General features: G+C 41.7%; 2 protein-coding genes across 2 annotated transcripts in view; both read right to left on the bottom strand.

The window, feature by feature from the left end:
* zbtb22b (zinc finger and BTB domain containing 22b) overlaps positions 1-6,117 on the bottom strand; it is a 6,669-nt gene extending 552 nt beyond the window's left edge. The window contains 6 exon segments of the mRNA XM_081612865.1: positions 5-301; positions 304-678; positions 1,552-1,852; positions 2,146-2,852; positions 4,151-4,366; positions 5,482-6,117. Coding sequence (XP_081468991.1) covers positions 5-301; positions 304-678; positions 1,552-1,852; positions 2,146-2,852; positions 4,151-4,366 — 1,896 coding nt within the window. The 5' untranslated portion in view covers positions 5,482-6,117.
* Positions 6,118-6,258: 141 nt separating this feature from the next.
* On the bottom strand, positions 6,259-19,244 carry LOC145553837 (carboxy-terminal kinesin 2-like). The gene is made up of 5 exons (XM_081612844.1): positions 19,226-19,244; positions 7,416-7,555; positions 7,262-7,335; positions 7,032-7,107; positions 6,259-6,809 (listed from the first exon to the last, which is right to left on the bottom strand). Exons 2-5 carry the CDS (start codon positions 7,476-7,478, stop codon positions 6,753-6,755), a joined length of 270 nt encoding a protein of 89 aa, XP_081468970.1. The 5' UTR covers positions 7,479-7,555; positions 19,226-19,244; the 3' UTR covers positions 6,259-6,752.
* Between the last annotated feature and the right edge of the window lie 409 nt (positions 19,245-19,653).

The following is a 19,653-nucleotide window of genomic DNA, read 5'->3' as shown; positions in this document are numbered from 1 at the left end:
CTGCTGTGTCGCCGTCGGCGCCGCGCCTCTCGCAGTGCGAGCGGTGCCTCATGAAGCTGTCGCGCCACATGAACTTCTTGCCGCAGCCCAGGCAGTCGTAGGGCTTGAGGCCGGTGTGGGTCTTCATGTGCTCCGTCAGGTGGTGCTTCATCTTGAACTTCTTGGCGCAGACGGGGCAGTGGAACGGCCGCAGGTCCAGGTGCATGTTGATGTGCCGGTCCCGCATGCTCTTGTGGGTGAAGGTTTTCCCACAGTGACACATGAACACCTTTGTGGTTCCCCCGGAGCCGCCGCCGGCTCCGCTCCGACCCCGCCACTGTCAGAACCGTCCGGACCCAATCCGGTCTGCAGCTGGACGGCGCCGTGCTCCAGGCCGGGCGTTTTGAAAGAGGCTCCGCCCATCATGCCGGAGGCCACGCCAAGCGGCGGCGCGGCCGGGTCCAGAGCGAGGCCGGACGCCTGGCTGTACAGCAGGATCTGGTTCCCCTGCATGTCCAGAGGGAAGAGCTGTGCCCGGGCCGAGGCCGCGGACTGGACCTGACCCAGCAGGGCCGACACGGCCCGGTTGGCGCTCTGGTTCTGACCCACAGCGCTGTCATGGAGGTGCTGGGCTAACGTCTGCTCGATCAGGCTGCCCTCAAACTTTAGGTAGTCCTCTGATGACTGGCAGTAATCCACCTGCAGGAAAAGGTCAGAGGTCAGATCTGTTACAAATGAAATTATAAAACTGATTCTAGAAAAGCAGGCCCACAGCATCATGCTGCCACTGCCATGCTTCACCATACTGATGGCACGTTAAAGCTGTAGTCTGTAACTTCTATAAATTGTTTTTTACATATTTGTTGAAATTGTCATCATGCTGTGTCAGTGTTGAATGAGACAGATAATCTGTGAAAAAATATTAACTCTTCCAGCACCAACTAGAATCAACCAATCAGAGCCAGGAGGCGGGTCTTATCGCTGTCAATCACCCTCCCTTTGTCACTGCTAGCATAGCCTATTGTGAATGCTCAGGCTAGTTAGCATGGCCACCAATGATGAGGAGTTTTCTTGTAACGGTAAATTGTTTCTCTCCCATTAACATGTTGAGCAGTGAGTACACGAGATTGATTGACAGCGCTAAGACCCGCCTCCTGGCTCTGATTGGTTGTTTTGGTAGGGATTGGTGCCTTGCTTCAGGCAGTAGCTCAAGGAGGAAATCGATCTTTCACAGATTATCTGTCTCATAACAAACTGTAACAACATGAAGAGTTTTAACAAATATGTAAAAATCTTTTTTAAAATAAAAGTTACATATTGCAAGATATTATTATCTTGTACATCCTCAAAATATTTAACTAAATTCCCAGGTTTTGATTATCTTACACAAACTAAAATAAAAAATATGGTGTAGAACTAAACATGGTCTCTGTTTACTTCAGGGGTATCAGAATAAAGGAGGCCGAATAAAAAAGAATGCCACACTTTTCAGATAGTTTTTTGTAAACACAAAATTACAATCTACAATTAGTTTCAGATTACAGGAGGAACCGGACTCTGGTACCGGCTGACCTGTGAGTCCATGTCGCTCTCCGCTCGGACCGCCAGCTCCGCTGAAAGGCTCCTGATGTTGGAGATGTTGAAGTTCGCTCTCTCCCGCTCTCTAACCAGCTCCATGTCCCTCTCGTCTTCGTCCTCCTCATCCTCACCGCCCTCCTCTCCGGACACGACGATCAGGTCGTCGTCCTCCGTCCGCTCCGTCTTCACCACCACCCACTGCTTGCGTGGCATGATGCTGGGCTGGCTGTAGGCGGGACGCTTCTGCAGCGCCGCCTCAGAGTCCTCCCCGTCTGCAGAGGGACGGAAAATACGGCTGTTAGTATTATTAAAGTAAAGATTATTTAGTTATCGATTATTCTGATGATCAGTGGGACAAAATAAATTGCCAATTCTGCAAATTTTTCAATTAAGTCTTTTTACACAATATTAAAATACATTAAAAGAAGCCAATAAACAAATAATTCCTCTTTTAAATAATAAAATGAACATTTATTGCCTAAAATGCAGTAACAGCATTCTTTTAGTGTTTTTGGTACATTTCTTAATTACTGCACTGACTAGTTAAAGATTATTTCATTAATCATAATTACTGCGTCTCACTCAAACTTGACCTGATAGGAGGAAACGCCGAAGCTGTCGCTGACTCCGACCTCCTGCTCCAACACTGAGCTCACTTTCTTCCTCCTCCCACTGCCTCCTCCTCTTCCTCTCTTCCTGTGGTGGTACATGACCTCCTCCTCTTCCTCCTCCTCCTCCTCCTCCTCTATGAGCAGGGCCTCCTCTCCCCCTGATGGGGTGCAGTAGCTGGGGGTGTTACTGGCCCTGCCTCCATCCACAGAGGCCCCCCCAGCCGCTGCTCCTCCCCCCAGAAAGCTGCTCCCGTCTCGGGGGCTGAAGTAGTTGGTGCTGCTGGGCGACTGGCTCTCGCTCACCGAGGGCCGGCTGGATGGTTGGGGGACCCTCTGGGGGTCGTTGGGCTCTACAACCGGGACGCCATCTGTGCTCCCAGTTCCACCAGCTTCACTGTTGCTGCTGCTGCAGCCGGGATTGGCCGAGCTGCTGCCTCCACCTGCTGCGTCCTGCGCTGCTCCTCCTCCTCCTCCTGCCGCCGCGGCGCGGCCCTCCTTCAGCAGCTCGGTGCATTTGTCCACGATGTGCCACATCTGCAGCACGCTGCCCACCGTGAGGTAGTTAACGATGTCGTCACGCAGCATCCGCAGCTGGCCGGTGTAGGCGCAGCTCAGGACGCTCTCGAACGCCAGCGGGTCCATCACCGCGGGGATGGAGACCGTCGACATGTTCTTCAGCAGCACCTGGAAAAGGTCAGAAGGTCGTCAGAAGGTCAGGGTTAGGCTGCTTCAAGGTAGGAGAGGGTATTCATCATTTATAATACATTTATCATGATAAGAATTTGATTTATTATTGTCCCAATAAATTCCAATAAATGATGTTTACATTCCCCCAAAACCACGTCAGTATTTTTATCGTCACTAGAGGCGCCAATTTGTAAAGCATTTATTGGAAAGTCGAAGGTTGGAAATAAAACATTTAGAAATAGCAAAAATAATTAGATAAATATTCTGTGAATGTACAAAGTTTAGCATGAATCAATAGGATAAAACATACAAGGGGCAACTATAGGTAGGAATTTATCATGTCATTTATTATTTATTGGAATAGTTTGATTATCATTGTCACAACAAATTCCAATTAATTATATTAAGAATCCCCGAAACTGGTCATATAGTTAGTTTTACTATTTATACTGTTTGTTCTATGAAGGGGTATCAATAAATATGAAAATATGATTAAATGTGTGGATTTTATTTAAACAAATCACACTTCTTAATGTGACTGGTGTCTTAAAAAACTTTGTAATTGTGAGGCTATATCATGCACTCAACTATAGTTACATAAAATAAGCAATAAATAGTTTTACTGTAATTGTATCATCACAATATTACTATAAAATATTGTGATAAAGAATTAGGTTATATCTTCCAGCCCTATTTAAAAAATGTTCACCCATCCATTTCTAACACCCTTGTCCCTCAGTGGGTCGGGAGGGTTGCTGGTGCCTCTCCGACTAACGTTCCGGGCGAGAGGCGGGGTCATCCTGGACAGGTCGCCAGTCTGTTGCAGGGCAACACAGAGACCCACAGGACACACAACCATGCACACACACTCACACCTAGGGGCAACTTGGAGAGGCCAATTAATCTAACAGTCATGTTTTGGACTGTGGGAGGAAACCGGAGTACCCGGAGAAAACCCACCATGTACAGGGAGAACATGCAAACTCCATACATGCAAACTCCATGCAGAAAGACCCTGGGCCGGGAATCGAACCCAGAACCTTCTTGCTGCAAGGCAACAGCTCTACCAACTGTGCCACTGTGCAGCCCTAAAAAATGTTCATTTAAGTAAATATGGTTGAAAAATAAAGCAGATCATAGTTTATTACCACCAGAAGAATAAAAACTTATCATTTATTTATGATTCGCAGAAAAATCAACTAATTTGCTTATTAGCATTCATATCTTCCTTTATTATTTGCTCCCACATGGTTCTGAGATACGTCTCAGAACCATTTGGGTCAAAACTCGCCCACCTGATCATGGAAGTAGGGCGAGGACGCGGCCAGGACGCAGCGGTGCGCCTTGAAGACGTGTCCCTGAACGTGGATGGACAGATCGCAGAGACTGCCGTCCTCTCTCTGCCGGTTGAGGCTGTCCAGCACCGAGGTCTGAGCGCCGGGGAAGCTGACCTCCACCAGTGACCCGCCTGAGCTGCTGCTGCTCCCCACCTCCATGGGAACCGACTGCATCTGCAGGAGGAAGAACTGTCAGGATCCTGGAGTCTGAAACCATCAAGCTTCAAAATCTTGGAAGTTTTAATGAGTCAGCATTAATGATTTTATTTTCTCTTCTCCTGACCTCTCATGGGGCGTACCACAAGGCTTTGTTCTGATACACCTTTTGTTTTTCCTTCTACTTTGTGTCACATCATGTTTTTTCTCCTGTGTTTGCATTTCAATCTCATCACAAGGGATCCTGAGCTTTGTCATCGTACGAAACGCCAGCTACACTTTGCAATGGTCACCACTCACACTCATCTCTAAGATAAATTGTAAGAAACCAGTTAAAGAAAGAGACATGTTTACGGACGTCAGAGGACGTTAGAGTACCTGGAGAGAACCCATGCATGCACAAGGAGAGCATGCAATCTTTATGCAGAATTTGTTCAGTTACATTCCCATCCCTATTCAGCTGCCAGTCTCTTCCACTAGAAAATTAAGCTTCAAAACAAATAATTGCTGCTTTGAAGCTAAAGTATTGTTTCCTTCAGTTCAGCTGAAGAATTTTTAACGCTAACCAGTGCATGCATTCTCTGGTTGCATTAACCAAAATATACAGAATCAAACTGAGATTTACATGCAAACAGTTCTTAATATTAAATATGATCAACATTTAACTGAAATATTCTGCAGATGATCACTCATCAACAGACTCATTCCTTTATAATCAGGAGTTTCATGTCCTGCAGCCAATATGTTCATTTCTATTGCATGTCATGCATCACCCATCAGACACAAAGCAGCAGATCATACTTACTGACAGCACAGTGTTGTTCTAGTTGAACAGGTTGACTTTACAGAAAGCTGCACATCTCTGCAGGTTCTCCACTGATAATAACACTTTACTGCAGAGTGCATGAGAAAACCAGCCTAAAACCAGAGTCAAGTGGCACTTAGAGAGCTGCACGTCCCAGACTGAGCTGTTATCATGTCCTGAGTGAGACTGTCAGCTCCAGTCTGACAGAGAGACAGACATCTGTGAAACATCTGGAACAGCGTCAGACTCCATCACTACAGCTGTGAGGTTAGCCTGCTAGCCGCAGTTAGCTCACCAGGCTGAGGTAAAAGCAGCAGGTTCGGCTCACCGTTTCAGTCCCTGCAGCCCTCAGAGGTCCGGTGTGGTTGAGCCGAGGGCAGAAACCGCTGCCAGGTCACCCAGAACCAGAACTTCCTGGCGCATTTTCACCGAACCCGCTGCCCGTCGGATCCCTGCGGCTGCAGACAGCAACTCTACGCCTTTAAGGCCACTCCAGACAGGCGGGCCAGACTTTGGCCGACAGAAAATCACATATTTAAAGTAAGCTTTAATAAAGACCCTGATAATCAGAATATGAAAATTTAATATATAAAACTATCACCAAGAATTTATTTTCACATATTTTTAAAGGAACTAGTCAGATCTTCCCACTGACAAATGTCCAGAGTAAAATTACAGCTGGGTAAAGAAGTACGGATTTCCGCTGCAGAATTTAAAAAGAAAAAAAAGAAATTCATCCCTCTTCTATTTTACACCTGTAAATCAAATATTGCAACTATTTATCTGTACCATTGAGTTTGTTGTGAAATATTTTAAAATCCGACATAAATCCTCAATTTACTTTTGTTTTGAAATCCGTTAAAGCCACTTTATTCTTGAAAGTAAAAACCTTTAATGTTGCAATTTATATTTAAAAATTCTTGAGTTATGTAGATCTCATACTTTGTCAAAAAAATGGCTCCAGTTTAAACCACAACTGAGCAAAATCTTGCTGTTGTATGATCCCAATAACTGCTATACGAGTTATGACATATTTTAAATATGTTTAGTTAAAATAAGTCTTACTCAAAACCAGTCAAAGTGGGACATTTTAATGACAATTTTTTGATGCACATAAGTCAGAATTTGAGATAAAAAAAAAAACAAAAGTTCTTATAACAGCAAACATACTATAAATGGAAAAACACAAATAGTAAAAACTTTACAACAGTTTAAATCTAGTTTAGTAATAAATATCTATTGTTGCTGCAGGTTGAACCAGACTATTAGTTATAGAAATTGAACGATAAGAGTAAAGACATCAATACATTTATTTGTACTTAAAAGATCAGAAATAAATAAAATGGACCCGTTTCCTAAAAACATCAGTGATGGATATTTAATGCAAGCAGTTAAAAACAGACAAATATTTACATGAGGCACAATTTACAGATTGGTGAGAAAAAACAACATTAAAACCTGTTTGTTATTATTGAGAGGCCCTGAGAATTTACCAGCTTTCATTTATGAATTTGGCCCCAGATTAAACTCAAAACAACAAAGAGAAACGGAGTGCAAACATCTTACAGATTGATTATAGTAATAGAAGAAATGACATGTTTATGTAAAAACTTTGATCTTGTTGGAACTCGCTGTCCCAATGACGCAATCGTTCACCTGGAAAAACAGCAAAACAAAAATTAAAAAAAGCTTTTATGGCAGAACTGAACATGAAGCTCTATTTAAACAGAAACTCATCAGGATGGTGATGAACATGATTCATCCAACTATGAATCACTGAATAATAAAAGCCCCAATATCAGCCATGTGTCAACAAACTGACTAAATGTTTTAGTGAAATAACGTCTGTGGTAAATAATTCAGACCAAACTGACTGACCTTGCTGGCAAACCTCAGAGAGTTGAGTGTTTCTCCAAAGCTGTCCGACTCTGGAGAAATGTTCACGAACATCAACCTGGAGCCGAAACAATAAAAGTGATCAGAAACCTGCTTTCAAAGTCACAACAACACGACCGATGTTCCTACAGTTAATCTGATTAATATCTTTTAAATAAATCCTTTTTTAAACAGATGAGTGACTTTTGCAGGGTCGATGATGAAGAACTCACGTTTTGCTGTTTCCTCCCAGGCAGTTCTGCAGCAGGTAGGTCAGCTTGGAGTTCCTGTATGGGACGTGGCTCTCCTGAAACGGTTAGTTTTTGTTTTAGAAGCAGAATGAAAACTGGCTCATGTTGTGAATAAATGACTTCGGGTCTCACACACCTTGTTGGCCAGAGAAGTGATGACGATGCCCAGGTTGGACAGGGAGCTGTTGATGGACGTCATCTCCTTGAAGCGCTCTCCCTGAGACTGACTCTTCACCAGTCGCTCGCTGCCGGCCAGGTCCACCAGGCAAAGAGTGGCTGTAACCATGGAAACAACGCGAGGAGGATCAGTCAGGAAACTATTTGGTTCAAAACATCAGAACAGGAGCAGCAGCTAAATTCAGGAGCCGATTTATAGTCTCTGTTTTTGTAAAGTTTTAATTTGTCAATATCAACATTTCTGTTTAGGATTAATACAGAAACGTATGTAAACTTTTTAAATGATTTCTCTTTTTATGGTATTTATATCAGGAGTAGAAATCAAAGGAGAGAAAAGCTTTAAAGTTAAAACTTAATCATCTTTTATCATCATTTAGCAGTAATAGTCATTGGCATGGTGGCTAGCATAACTAAATCAATCTTCCCATACATTTATCAAGTATGGATACATTTTCTGGTCCAAGTACAAAACAAAAATCATTTAAAATGTCTAAACTCCAACATCTCCAAAAGGATTCCAGCTTTTCCAAATGAAGGACGTCTGATAACCATTTTTATACCGATGCAAGATAGAAACTTCCCCTTTCTTCAGGAAACCAGCTCTTCCCGTTTCATGACTCTTTCTGCCTGACTATGATTTTTTATGATTAAATAGAAAAAAGTAGAATTAAAGCAAAGTTTGCAGGACAATAACACACACAACCAGATTAATTTTATTACCGTCTGACTCTACTGTTGGGTCTTGATGTCCCCTGTGTAATTTTATTTATTATTACTATTAAACTAAAAATCTCCAGCATGGGGAAGTGGTATGAGCTCGACTTTTCTCAACATATTCTGGTTCATGAACAAACTGCACACAAACTTATGAAAAAACTGAAAAAGTATACTGCTCAAAAAAATAAAGGGACCACCACAATACAACTCCAAGTAAATCAACTTCTGTGAAATCAAACTGTCCACTTAGGAAGCAACACCGATTGACCCGACGAGGGTCTCTGTTAATCGGTGTTGCTTCCTAAGTGGACAGTTTGATTTCACAGAAGTTTGATTTACATTGTGTTGTTTAAGTGTTCCCTTTATTTTTTTGAGCAGTGTATTTTCTCTACAGCTTCTGACAGAATCAAACTGAGATGTAGGAAGAGTCTTTATCACAAACCTGAAGAGGAGACATGTCCAGGGAATTCTCAGAGCTGCTGCTGGTGAGAACGCTCCTCGATGACATGACTGGCAGTCGGGACATACTCGGCTGAAGACAGAGGACAAAAAACCGGTCAAAATAGAGAACTCACAAAAGAGAAAAGAAAGAGTCAGCTGCTGGTTAGCTGGCAGAAGAAAGGAGACTAAAATCTTACAAGAAAGACACAAAAAACAAGAGGAGTTAGAAAATCTAAGCACACAGATAATCCAACTACTACAATATTAACTTGTTTATTTTTCATTTCTAGTTTAAAATAAACTTGACACATGTCGACATGAATTAAGTTTGAATGAAAAGTAGTTTGAACATAAATATTGTATAGCATCAAAAGAAAATCTACAAAACAATTACCACTTTGCATTAAAAGCCAAACAGTCAAAAACATAACGTTAATTATGTAAATATTAAATATTTAGCACAGATAGGATTTAAATATAATTACTAGATCATGTCAAATCTTTTTTTACGTTCCTGTCAATCCAAACAAACATGCAGTCAGTTTCTAGAGTTTGACTCAGAACCTTTCATTCAGTGTAATGTAGCTCAAGTGCTTCGATGTCCCAGGTGGTCAGCATGGGCACTGTAGGGCTGGCGGCACGGAGGACAGCCAGGCGCTCCTCAGTGACGTGCCTCTTAACGCCTTGAATAATGTCACTGAGGAGCGACCTGGCCAACTCGGAGAGGTGGATGTCAAGCCGGAATGCGGCATAGCCGCACCCCTCGGGTCAGGGGACAGCCCTGTCCCGTAGTTGACGAGGATCCGCCTCTCCAAGTTCTCCACACAATGGTCTGTCTTCAGGTGAAGAGCCAGTTTCGAGGTGCAGTTGAAACAGATGGGGCATCTAAAAGACATTCTTGAAAAAGAATTTGATCAATCAATGACAAATGAAATCAATTTTTAATTGACAGAATTGTTTAATGTAGCCATTCTTTTACAGCAGCTGGATCAGGTTCTATTATCCCCTGTGCAGATATACTTCAAATATTTCACAGAAGTCTGAAACAATTTTTAATTGTTAACAACAAACATACGGCAAGTATTTGTTAAGCATAACAGTTATGCGTCACATCCAGGGTAGCTTGCTACCAAGTGAGCAGCTGGCGGGCTACCCTGGATGTGCTAACCAGCCCACTTGGTAGCAAGGTATCGTGGAGCAAACAGGTGTTTCCACAGTTACAAATTCGAAAGTTTTCTGCTTTCAAAGTTACATTAACTCACCCATTGAATGGTAAAGTTGCACATTAAACCCGCTTCTATTCCAAACATCACATCACATTTAACATTAAATAAAAACTTACTCTTTTGGCGAGTATATTGGTGGTGCCGCGACTCTGTTCTGCTGTCTGTCTGTGTCTGAGGAACTCCTGCTCCTCTCCCACCTCTTTTCAATTAACAGCTAATTTAATTGGACACAGGTGCGTGTGACGCAGGAAGTGGGAAGGACTTCACCTTCTCTCGGAGACTTCACAAGACTGATAAAGAAATACAGTAGGAAGTGATCATTATCCTATAATTATAAGGGTAGGAATAATTGGAAATTAGTATAAAAAGAGTGGGGAGAGATTAAACTTTAATAAGGCAGATTGGAGTAAGTTTAGATATTTGAGTGAAATGTATTTAGAAAAGGTAATTTTAATATGCATATAAATAAGTAAATGCAAGTATCTCAAAATAATAATGGAAGTGTAACAAAAGAACAGAATTTACTCGGGTTCAGACAGCAGTTTACTATCAACCAGTTTATTTATTACAAATTACTGGACTGAAACACATCCAACTTTGTTTCAACACTTTGTCATAGTTTTCCTGGAAAACCCACAAAGAGAAAAGAAAAACAAACATTTAGGTCATAAGGAATCCTTTCAGGGTCCTTGGTAAAAAATTAAATTAAATTAAAATAAGCTGGCCAGCAAAAAAAAAACAAAACTTCATATAGAGCTCTATATTTGTGTGCAGAGACTGGCACGTCTTTGCTCCGCAGCAGCTCTGAAACTCTAAAGCCCGGGAGTTTCCCTAGTAACTAAGAACAGTCAGCTCCATTTTAAAACAACACTTAAGATTTTTTATCAGGAATATAACTCCATAAAATAATAAGCACCTCATGAACATAGATGAAAATGAAATATTTCATTTAACACGACAAACTCGACAGTCATTTAACTCACAATACCCACGGAAAACAGGAGTTTGGTTTTGTTGAGGAAAAATGACTATTTATAGTGTTTAACACAGTTTAAACCTTTTAGAACAAATTTCTTAAGTTTGAACAGGTTTGTGTTAGTGATTTAAAACCCGAAGAACTATTGCTGGGTTAAGTATTTAAAGTACAAAGGAGAATAGAGGATCTGCAAGAGAATTTCGGCTCAGACCCCTGGGGTCTTATCATTAAAGACAGGAGGTCATAAATCAACATATGCAGGAAGGTGGAGGACAGTATCACTTGAATTACTCTGAGAAAGGGAACTTGGTCGGTTCACGTAACCAGGATGAGAATTCTTCCAAACTAACATCTGACATGGTGAAAAAACTGAACATAAAATGTTTTAAATCACTAACAGTTAATTTGTAAGACATTTTTCTTAGTTATTAATAAAATTATATTATCCTGTTTTAGAATTAACTTAGTTAATGATGAATGTATTTGAAATTGTATTATTTCTGACTATATTAGAATCACATGAAAATGTTTTTAGTATTAGAAAATACTTAGGTTTATGGTGAATGAATGTCTTAATTCCTATTTGTTTATAATTCCTAATTAGAAACAGGAATTGTACTTCATTATTTTCTGTTAATATTGTCTATTTCTTTTGGTTTGATATCAGGACTAAACTTTGGAGATGCTGAGTGCAGAAGAACAAATTGGGTTTTTGGAGAACTTTTCATTGAATTAAAAGTACAGTATTAAAGGTTTGTTCCTGGCAGAGCAGAAGAGAAACCAGAATTTCACAGCTACCTGTGAGGTTCCTGCATTTGTTTCTCTTGGCCCAGATGGCTGTAGAGCCGGATAGCGTTAAGAAAATAAATTTAAAATAAGTTAGTTTAGAATTTATCATGACTTGATTGAAATACCATAATTATAGTTTTAAATTTATAACATATTCTGACCTATTGATCTTTATTTTACTGTAGTTAAAGCAGATTGTTTGTCAAGATCTCTGATCTGCTCTTGTCTGTTGGGAACAGTCAGTAGGAAGTTCTAGCTTTTCACACTGATCTGTGAAAAGCCATAAACCACCATGAATTCGGAGAGCCTGCTTCTACCTTATTTAACAAAAGGTGTTTGATCTTGTCAACAAATTGCGGGACTTTCTCTAAATTTAAAAGGGCCAGAGATGCCTTCCAATTGGTCAAGTAGAGATACGCCTTATTTGAATACATTAAAGAGGAAAACACACCTACAGGTATAAAAGTTTGTGCACAAGGGAAACAATTCAGAAAAAAGCTGATTTATTTTACTTCTGCACCAGCTCTTTCTAAAAGGACGTCCTTGATATTTCATTGTCTTCTTGTCTCAGGTAACAATGTTTGTGTCTGTGTTTCTTCAGTTTCCTGTACTATCTTATACTTTCTTCTGATTGGATTAAATCCTGTATTCTGTGACGTCAACACGCATTGTTGTGTTTTTGTCCCCGCACGTGGCCACGCGAGAGAACCCGGGATCAAAAGGAAGTATCAGAGCCAGAGTTTTTCTAAATTTACCAGTAATATAAAATTCTTCCTTAACAAAGCCAAGACCAACGAATGCCTACGCACGGATGTGCAAAACTGGAGAGACAAGCGGGAGAAAACTCCATCAAAAACGTTGCTGCAAATTGACAGAGATGGGCAAAAACTTCTCAACTTGTCCACGGATGTGGACAAGTTTAGAGCTGACAAGTTGAGAGGTTGTCCAAAACTCATTGTCCTTTCCAATGAGGATTCTGGAATGGACAAACATGGCATACAGTTTAAAAAGTCTTTGTCACGTAGAAATGAACAAAACTCAACAAACAGGTTAGAGAGAAGGCAGAGGAACGATTGGTAAAGCCAAGGCAAACACTCAGAGTTAGTGAAGGCAAACGGTCAGAATATGTACATGATGAGAGGGAGAAAAATGTTCACGAGCAGGTTAAATTTCAAGAGAAATGTAGAAGATGGCCTATGAAAATATAGAGAATATAAGGAGAAAAGAATATGTCAAAGAAGCTGTTGAGGAGAAAAAGCTTAATCAAGAAAAACTAAGCAGGAGTTTGCCCAAAAGTTACTTGACAAACAGGAGAAAGAAAAGAAAGTCAAAATGCAAAAGTATTTGACTGATGCATGGGATGATCAAGTTGAATACAATGGCAAAAGCAGATTGAAATGGACAAGATCATAAATAAAGGGTCTGATTCCTTGATGGAATCAGAGCAGTCGCATCGACGGAGGACGTTGAGAAGAAGAAACAGAAGAAGCAGCAGAAACTCAGAACACAGGACAAGACTGAGCAAACATGAGGGACCAAAAGTTGAATTCCTTAGAGGAATGTAAGCAGATTGTTTATGAAAATCTGGATAATATCAAGAAGAAGGAAGCTGCAAACTTTGCTCTTTTGGAGGAAAAGCAATTTCAAGAGAGGGTTAAGCAGCAGTTAGGCCAATAAACAGAATAAGAAGAAATAGCGGAACATGAAAGGCAACAAATGGCTGCCACAATGGAGTCAGATAGACTGCATCAAATTGATGAAATTGAGATCAGGAGACAGAAGAAAGAGAAAGACTGAAATTTTTTTTGGAGGCAGAATGAGACTGAGCCAACATGGAAGACCAAAAGAAGACTGTGGATGACAATTTACAGGATATATTGAGGAAAGAAGCTGCCTACGACTCTGTTTTGCAAAAGAAGCTATGCAACAGCATGGCTAAAGAGAAGGTTGCCAAAATGCTACATGAAGCACATCAGCAGAAGAAGGAAACTCCAAAGCCAAAGACTCTGGCTGATAAAGTCTTCGCTAGTTATGAAAATAAACAGGAACAGAAGAGGGAAATGGACAGGGCTGAAAGGGAAGGGTGCTTCCTGGATATCCAGCTGAGGAAATTGTAGCCAGGAGACAGAAGAAGGATCCCCAGCAGAAACTGAAGACACAGGACGAGACTAAAAAACATACGGAAAATTTAGTAATAATGCAGTGGGAAATACAGCACAGTGTAACTAAGCAAGAAAGAGATGTTCAGTATGAATCTGGCTTTCTAGACTATGAGAGTGACTGCGACATTCCTGATAAGGACAGAATTCGTGAAATACGTAAAAAAATTGTGTACGACCAACTGTCACTTACAAAGAAGGAAGAAGCTAAAAAACGGGCTTTTATGGAGGATAAGTTACTGAAAGAAAGGAAAGAGCGGGAATCTGCAGAGCAAAAGCGTGAAAAACTGGAGAAAGAGAAAAAAGCTGCAGCTATAAAGAGTCTGACTAATTCTTGGGATTCCCAGATTCAACTCAAACGGCAGGAGAAAAGGAACTGTGTGAGATTGAAAGGAAAACATGCAGACCTTGATGGAATTAGACAGAGTGTGTGGAGCTGAAAACAGTAAGCCAAGCCACCAGACTCTGCCAGGGAGAAGTTCCTCCCTGGCAGAGTCTGCAAGAAGATCTGCAAGAAGATCGGTGGGTACTGCTGACCAACATGACGACACAAGAAACAGACATATACTGAGTAGTCAGAAAGTTAGGAAGCCTGTCACATTACCTTTACTCAAATCCACCTCTGTGCACTTTGCTGAGGATCACCAACAGCAAAATAAAAGAGTAAAATTCCCGTCCATTTCCAGTCCCAGAATAACAGAATAGCTGTTTCTCAGCTGGCCAAGGAATGTGATGGGAATCCCCCGGAGGAGCTGACCAAAGTGGCTTAGGAGAGGGAAGTTTGTGCCTCCCTACTTAGGCTGCTGCCCCCATGACCTGAAGAAAATGGATGGATGGATAGATAGATAGATAGGTTTTCTCTGGGTGCTCCAGTTTCCCTACAAAAACGATAGATAGGTTTTCAGCTTCAGAAGGGAGGCCCAGACTTCCCTCCTCAGCCACTTCTTCCAGCTCCTTCGGGGGAATCCCAAGGCGTTCCCATGCCAGCCGAGAGACATAGTCCCTCCAGCGTGTCCATGTCTTTCTGATTAGCTTCCCTGTGTATTTAACCCCACCTGTTGTCTCTGTCCTTCGTTGGGTCCTCGTCATTAGTTCATCGTTCTTCTGTCCGTTTGCAGTGCCGCATGTCTTTCTGAGTTTGTTCCTGATTCTTTATTAATACATAATTCCTCATTACTACCTGGGTTTACCGGCGTCTTCCTCACCTACAACCATGCACACATGACAGAATGTCCCTAGTATTAGCTACGGAGAGATATGGCCAGGGCCGTACAGAGACCAGTACAGGGGCAGGTGCTCAACAACAAAAAGGGCCCATCTAACCGCCTTCTAGGACAGAATATTAACAGCCTCTCAGCTTTCAGAGTTTAATAAACAATGATAATTACACAATTGTGAGACATACAATCAGAGCTAAAGGAAATCTCTACATAGAGCATAACACTATGCATATGTAAGATATTCTATTAGTAATTTCGTTCTGCAGGTCTATTTTGTAAATCAGAACTGGTGGTCTAGCTCTGGTTTACATATTTTGTCTTTACATAATTACACTATTAAAAATATAAACAAGGGCACAAAGCCACCTTTGTGCCCTGTAATCTTTTATAGATTACAGATTAGTGGACTGTAATCTCTAAAAAGAGCTTCCTGTTTGCTGCAGTGGAGATGAAGACGGTCCAATCAGGAAAGCAGAGCTGCATCAAACTTAAGGTGGAACTGCAGAAAAAAGAAAAAAACAAAAGCAAAAATTGAATTGTTAATGCATGTCACCATGAGAAAAGCCTACTGAGTTTTGCTTAAAAAAACCTTTTAAACATTAAATCACACATTTGTCTCATGAACAGCAGTCTCATGTCTCAGTGATTGTTTTTGTAAACAAACTTATTTGTGCATGTCATAAATCTTTTCTGATATTCTAAGTTTTTGTTTGACTCAAAGTTTTGCTTGTGATTCTCACATGACGTTGTGAGCAGTGGCGTAGCCAGAGGGGGCAGGGGGGCCATGGCTCCCCTGTCATCTGATTGGCCCCCCAGTGGCCCCCCTGATGATTGAATGTAACGGCACCAGGTTATTCCTGTACATTATTGGATCATCTAAGTCAATATATCTAAAGAAGAAACAATAATAAATATATGAAAGAAATGTATAAAACTTTATATAAGTCCATGTGATGACATAAATAAATAGATTTTTATCAGGCGCGATACCAGCCTCCTTTATACTCATAACAACAAGCTGATATTCTTCTCCTGGGTGTTTCAGTTATGCTGCGCTGTGGTGCAACTCAAAGGCTAAAGCGCTTCATACCTGGTGGTTGTAAAACACAATAAGTTATTTATTGATCCTCCGCAAAAAGAGAAAAAACCGAAGAGGGGCCGACAATGTTCCTAGTTTGGAGCAGAGGTGGCGCTGGAGTTTTTTGTTGTCTGTCAAAAAAAAAAAAAAATTATTTTCAATTTGTAGTCATCAAACGAAACATTTATTATTTCTCTGCTAGAACGTTTTGAATCAGTAAATTTCACTAAATGACGTGATTAGAAGACGGCAGAACTCTGATCGTTTCCTGATCCCGCATCACTTCCCTCTGCGGGAGAAAAACCAGCAGAAGCGGATCAGCTGCGCTAGGAGCTCCAAAGTCTCTGGTCCGTTAAATCGTCCAGATCAGAGATGATCCTCTGACTGATGTTGTTCTTAGTCTGATAATATGAGCTCCCGATGTTCTCTGTGCGTAAAGTTGAAACTGTCTGCGCACCAAGTGGCAGCTGATCACAGTCTGGACAGAAACCAGCGAACTGCTCTCTGTTCTTATCAAGATGAGGCTGAGGAGGGAATCTGACATATTAACTAGTTAAGTTTTTACTGCTTTTGTTTTTAAAACATTAACGTAAGCAGTGTAACTGTATATTGTATATTTGGCGTTTGTCATCATGTGGATTAATTGGAGCATTTAGCGCATTTATGCCCAGCGCTCGCGCTTGTTTCTGCCTAACGGATCTGCACTTTAATTTCTTTCCTCTCTCAACAGTCAGCTGTTATTCCTCTACTAAACAATAAGTAGATCACATTCTCTTTAGGTTTTCTCTGTGTGCTCCAAACTCATTAAATGTAAACTCATCAGAAGCCCGAACCACCATCAGGCAAATAATTCTGGTGCGACCCGAAATTACCCGTCAAATTACCTGTCCAATCAGAGCTTCCTAACCAAGGTGTCCATAACTCTTCAACACGCTGTCAGCTCCCGGTCAGAAAGACGCATTTAGTTCAGTGTCCATGAGATGATATTCAGAAAGGATCTTTAATTTGATTGATTTTAGTTTCCTCTGCGATGAACTTTGCGTATCATGTCTCCATGTGCGCCAGTCAAAGGTGTTAATTATAACATGTCAAATGACAGAGGGGCTTAAAAACTAACCAAATATTCAGTTGTTATTTTTTTAAATTATATATATGTGCACACACACATTTAAAATTTTGCCCCCAGAGGTAGTCCTGGCCCCCCCAACTTTAAAAGTCTAGCTCCGCCACTGCCGGCAGGGAGTCCCCGGTTTGAGGTACACATGCTCAGAGCAGAGAACCCTTCATGTACAAAAAAAAAGTCTTGGAAAGGAAGGAAGGCACTTACCCAACACGACACAATGCTCCCGGATTGTTGCCATTTTAAATGATAGAGTTTTGATTTTGACACATTTTTTATTTAAAAAAAGTGCAAAAAAACATGGCAAGTACATGTATTAACAAAAACAAAAAGACTCAATAATACAAGTGCAAAAAGGAAATGCAAGTACTTGTATGAAAAAATGAAACACAAAGACTCGATGGACTATAAAAAGTGCAAAATATTAAAGAAAATAAGGTGCAAAAACGTAAAAAAAAAAGACTTCAAACCTAATAAGTGGAATAGAAAAAAAAAAAAGTGCAGGGGAAATTCACATGACAAAAAAAAACAAATGGTTACAAAAGCCACTCGTACAAAGTTCAAGGAAGTTCTACTTCCTTAAAGTAGAACTTCAAGTTGCTCGTCCGCCTCCTCTACCGTCTACCGTCGTCGTCGACGCTGGACAAAAAAAGTTCTAACGGACTGCAGTCATCGGACAGGAGGAGGGGACATGAGTTTTGCGGCAGGTCCCTCCTGGACGGCGGGCTCTGGAGCAGAGGCAGGTCCCTCCTGGACGGCGGGCTCTGGAGCAGAGGCAGGTCCCTCCTGGACGGCGGGCTCTGGAGCAGAGGCAGGTCCCTCCTGGACGGCGGGCTCTGGAGCAGAGGCAGGTCCCTCCTGGACGGCGGGCTCTGGAGCAGAGGCAGGTCCCTCCTGGACGGCGGGCTCTGGAGCAGAGGAAGGTCCTCCTGGACGGCGGGCTCTGGAGCAGAGGACCCTCCTGGACCTATGGCTCTGTGGGTACCTCCCATGGCTGCGAGCTCTCCGTCACCCTGGTGGTAGTTTCTGAACCACTTCTGGTATTGACTCGTTCCCTTCTGGTAGTCTGGCTGCCATTCTTCGCTGGGAGACGGCCGCCAACAGGGAGAGGCGGGTTCTGCGGGACCATTCCCCAGCAGGACCCTTCGCTCCCCAATGGCTGCCGTCTCCCAGCGCTCACGCCCGCTGGATACCGCCTCCATCAGGGAGCGGCGGGTCCTGCCGGGACCATTCCCCAGCAGGACCCACCGCTCCCGGACGTCAGCCACTCAACCAGCGGGGAATGGCAGCCAGACTACCGGAAGGGAAGGAGTCAATACCAGAAGCAGGTCAGTCCTGCAGGAAAGGAGAACACAGGTAGGTCATTGAATGTGGTCATCGATTTTTCCATACCTGCTCCAAGATTCTGATCCACCGCTTGAAGTTGTGGTTCAAGTCCTTCAGCTGCATAGTGGGCCAACTTGAATCCACAAGTCTCACCTGGGAGTGGGCTTTGAGGGAGGTGGATGTCAAGTGATTAAATGTGATTAAATGATTAAATAGAAAAAAGTAGAATTAAAGCAAAGTTTGCAGGACAATAACACACACCAGATTAATTTTTACCGTCTGACTCTACTGTTGGGTCTTGATGTCCCCTGTGTAATTTTATTTATTATTACTATTAAACTAAAAATCTCCAGCATGGGGAAGTGGTATGAGCTCGACTTTTCTCAACATATTCTGGTTCATGAACAAACTGCACACAAACTTATGAAAAAACTGAAAAAGTATACTGCTCAAAAAAAATAAAGGGACCACCACAATACAACTCCAAGTAAATCAAACTTCTGTGAAATCAAACTGTCCACTTAGGAAGCAACACCGATTAACAGAGACCCTCGTCGGGTCAATCAGTGTTGCTTCCTAAGTGGACAGTTTGATTTCACAGAAGTTTGATTTACATTGTGTTGTTTAAGTGTTCCCTTTATTTTTTTGAGCAGTGTATTTTCTCTACAGCTTCTGACAGAATCAAACTGAGATGTAGGAAGAGTCTTTATCACAAACCTGAAGAGGAGCCATGTCCAGGGAATTCTCAGAGCTGCTGCTGGTGAGAACGCTCCTCGATGACATGACTGCCGCTGGGACATACTCGGCTGAAGACAGAGGACAAAAAACCGGTCAAAATAGAGAACTCACAAAAGAGAAAAGAAAGTCAGCTGCTGGTTAGCTGGCAGAAGAAAGGCGACTAAAATCTTACAAGAAGACACAAAAAGAGGAGTCAAGAAGAGATCTAAGTGTAGAAAATCTAAGCACACAGATAATCCAACTACTACAATATTAACTTGTTTATTTTTCATTTCTAGTTTAAAATAAACTTGACACATGTCGACATGAATTAAGTTTTGAATGAAAAGTAGTTTGAAGAACATAAATATTGTATAGTATCAAAAGAAAATCTACAAAACAATTACCACTTTGCATTAAAATCCAAA

This window comes from Poecilia reticulata, chromosome 11, assembly GCF_904066995.2.
Source record: "Poecilia reticulata chromosome 11, P_reticulata-male-v2, whole genome shotgun sequence".
Lineage (NCBI taxonomy): Eukaryota > Metazoa > Chordata > Actinopteri > Cyprinodontiformes > Poeciliidae > Poecilia > Poecilia reticulata.
The sequence above is the reverse complement of the archived record's forward strand: the minus strand, read 5'-3'. Positions and strand labels throughout refer to the sequence as shown.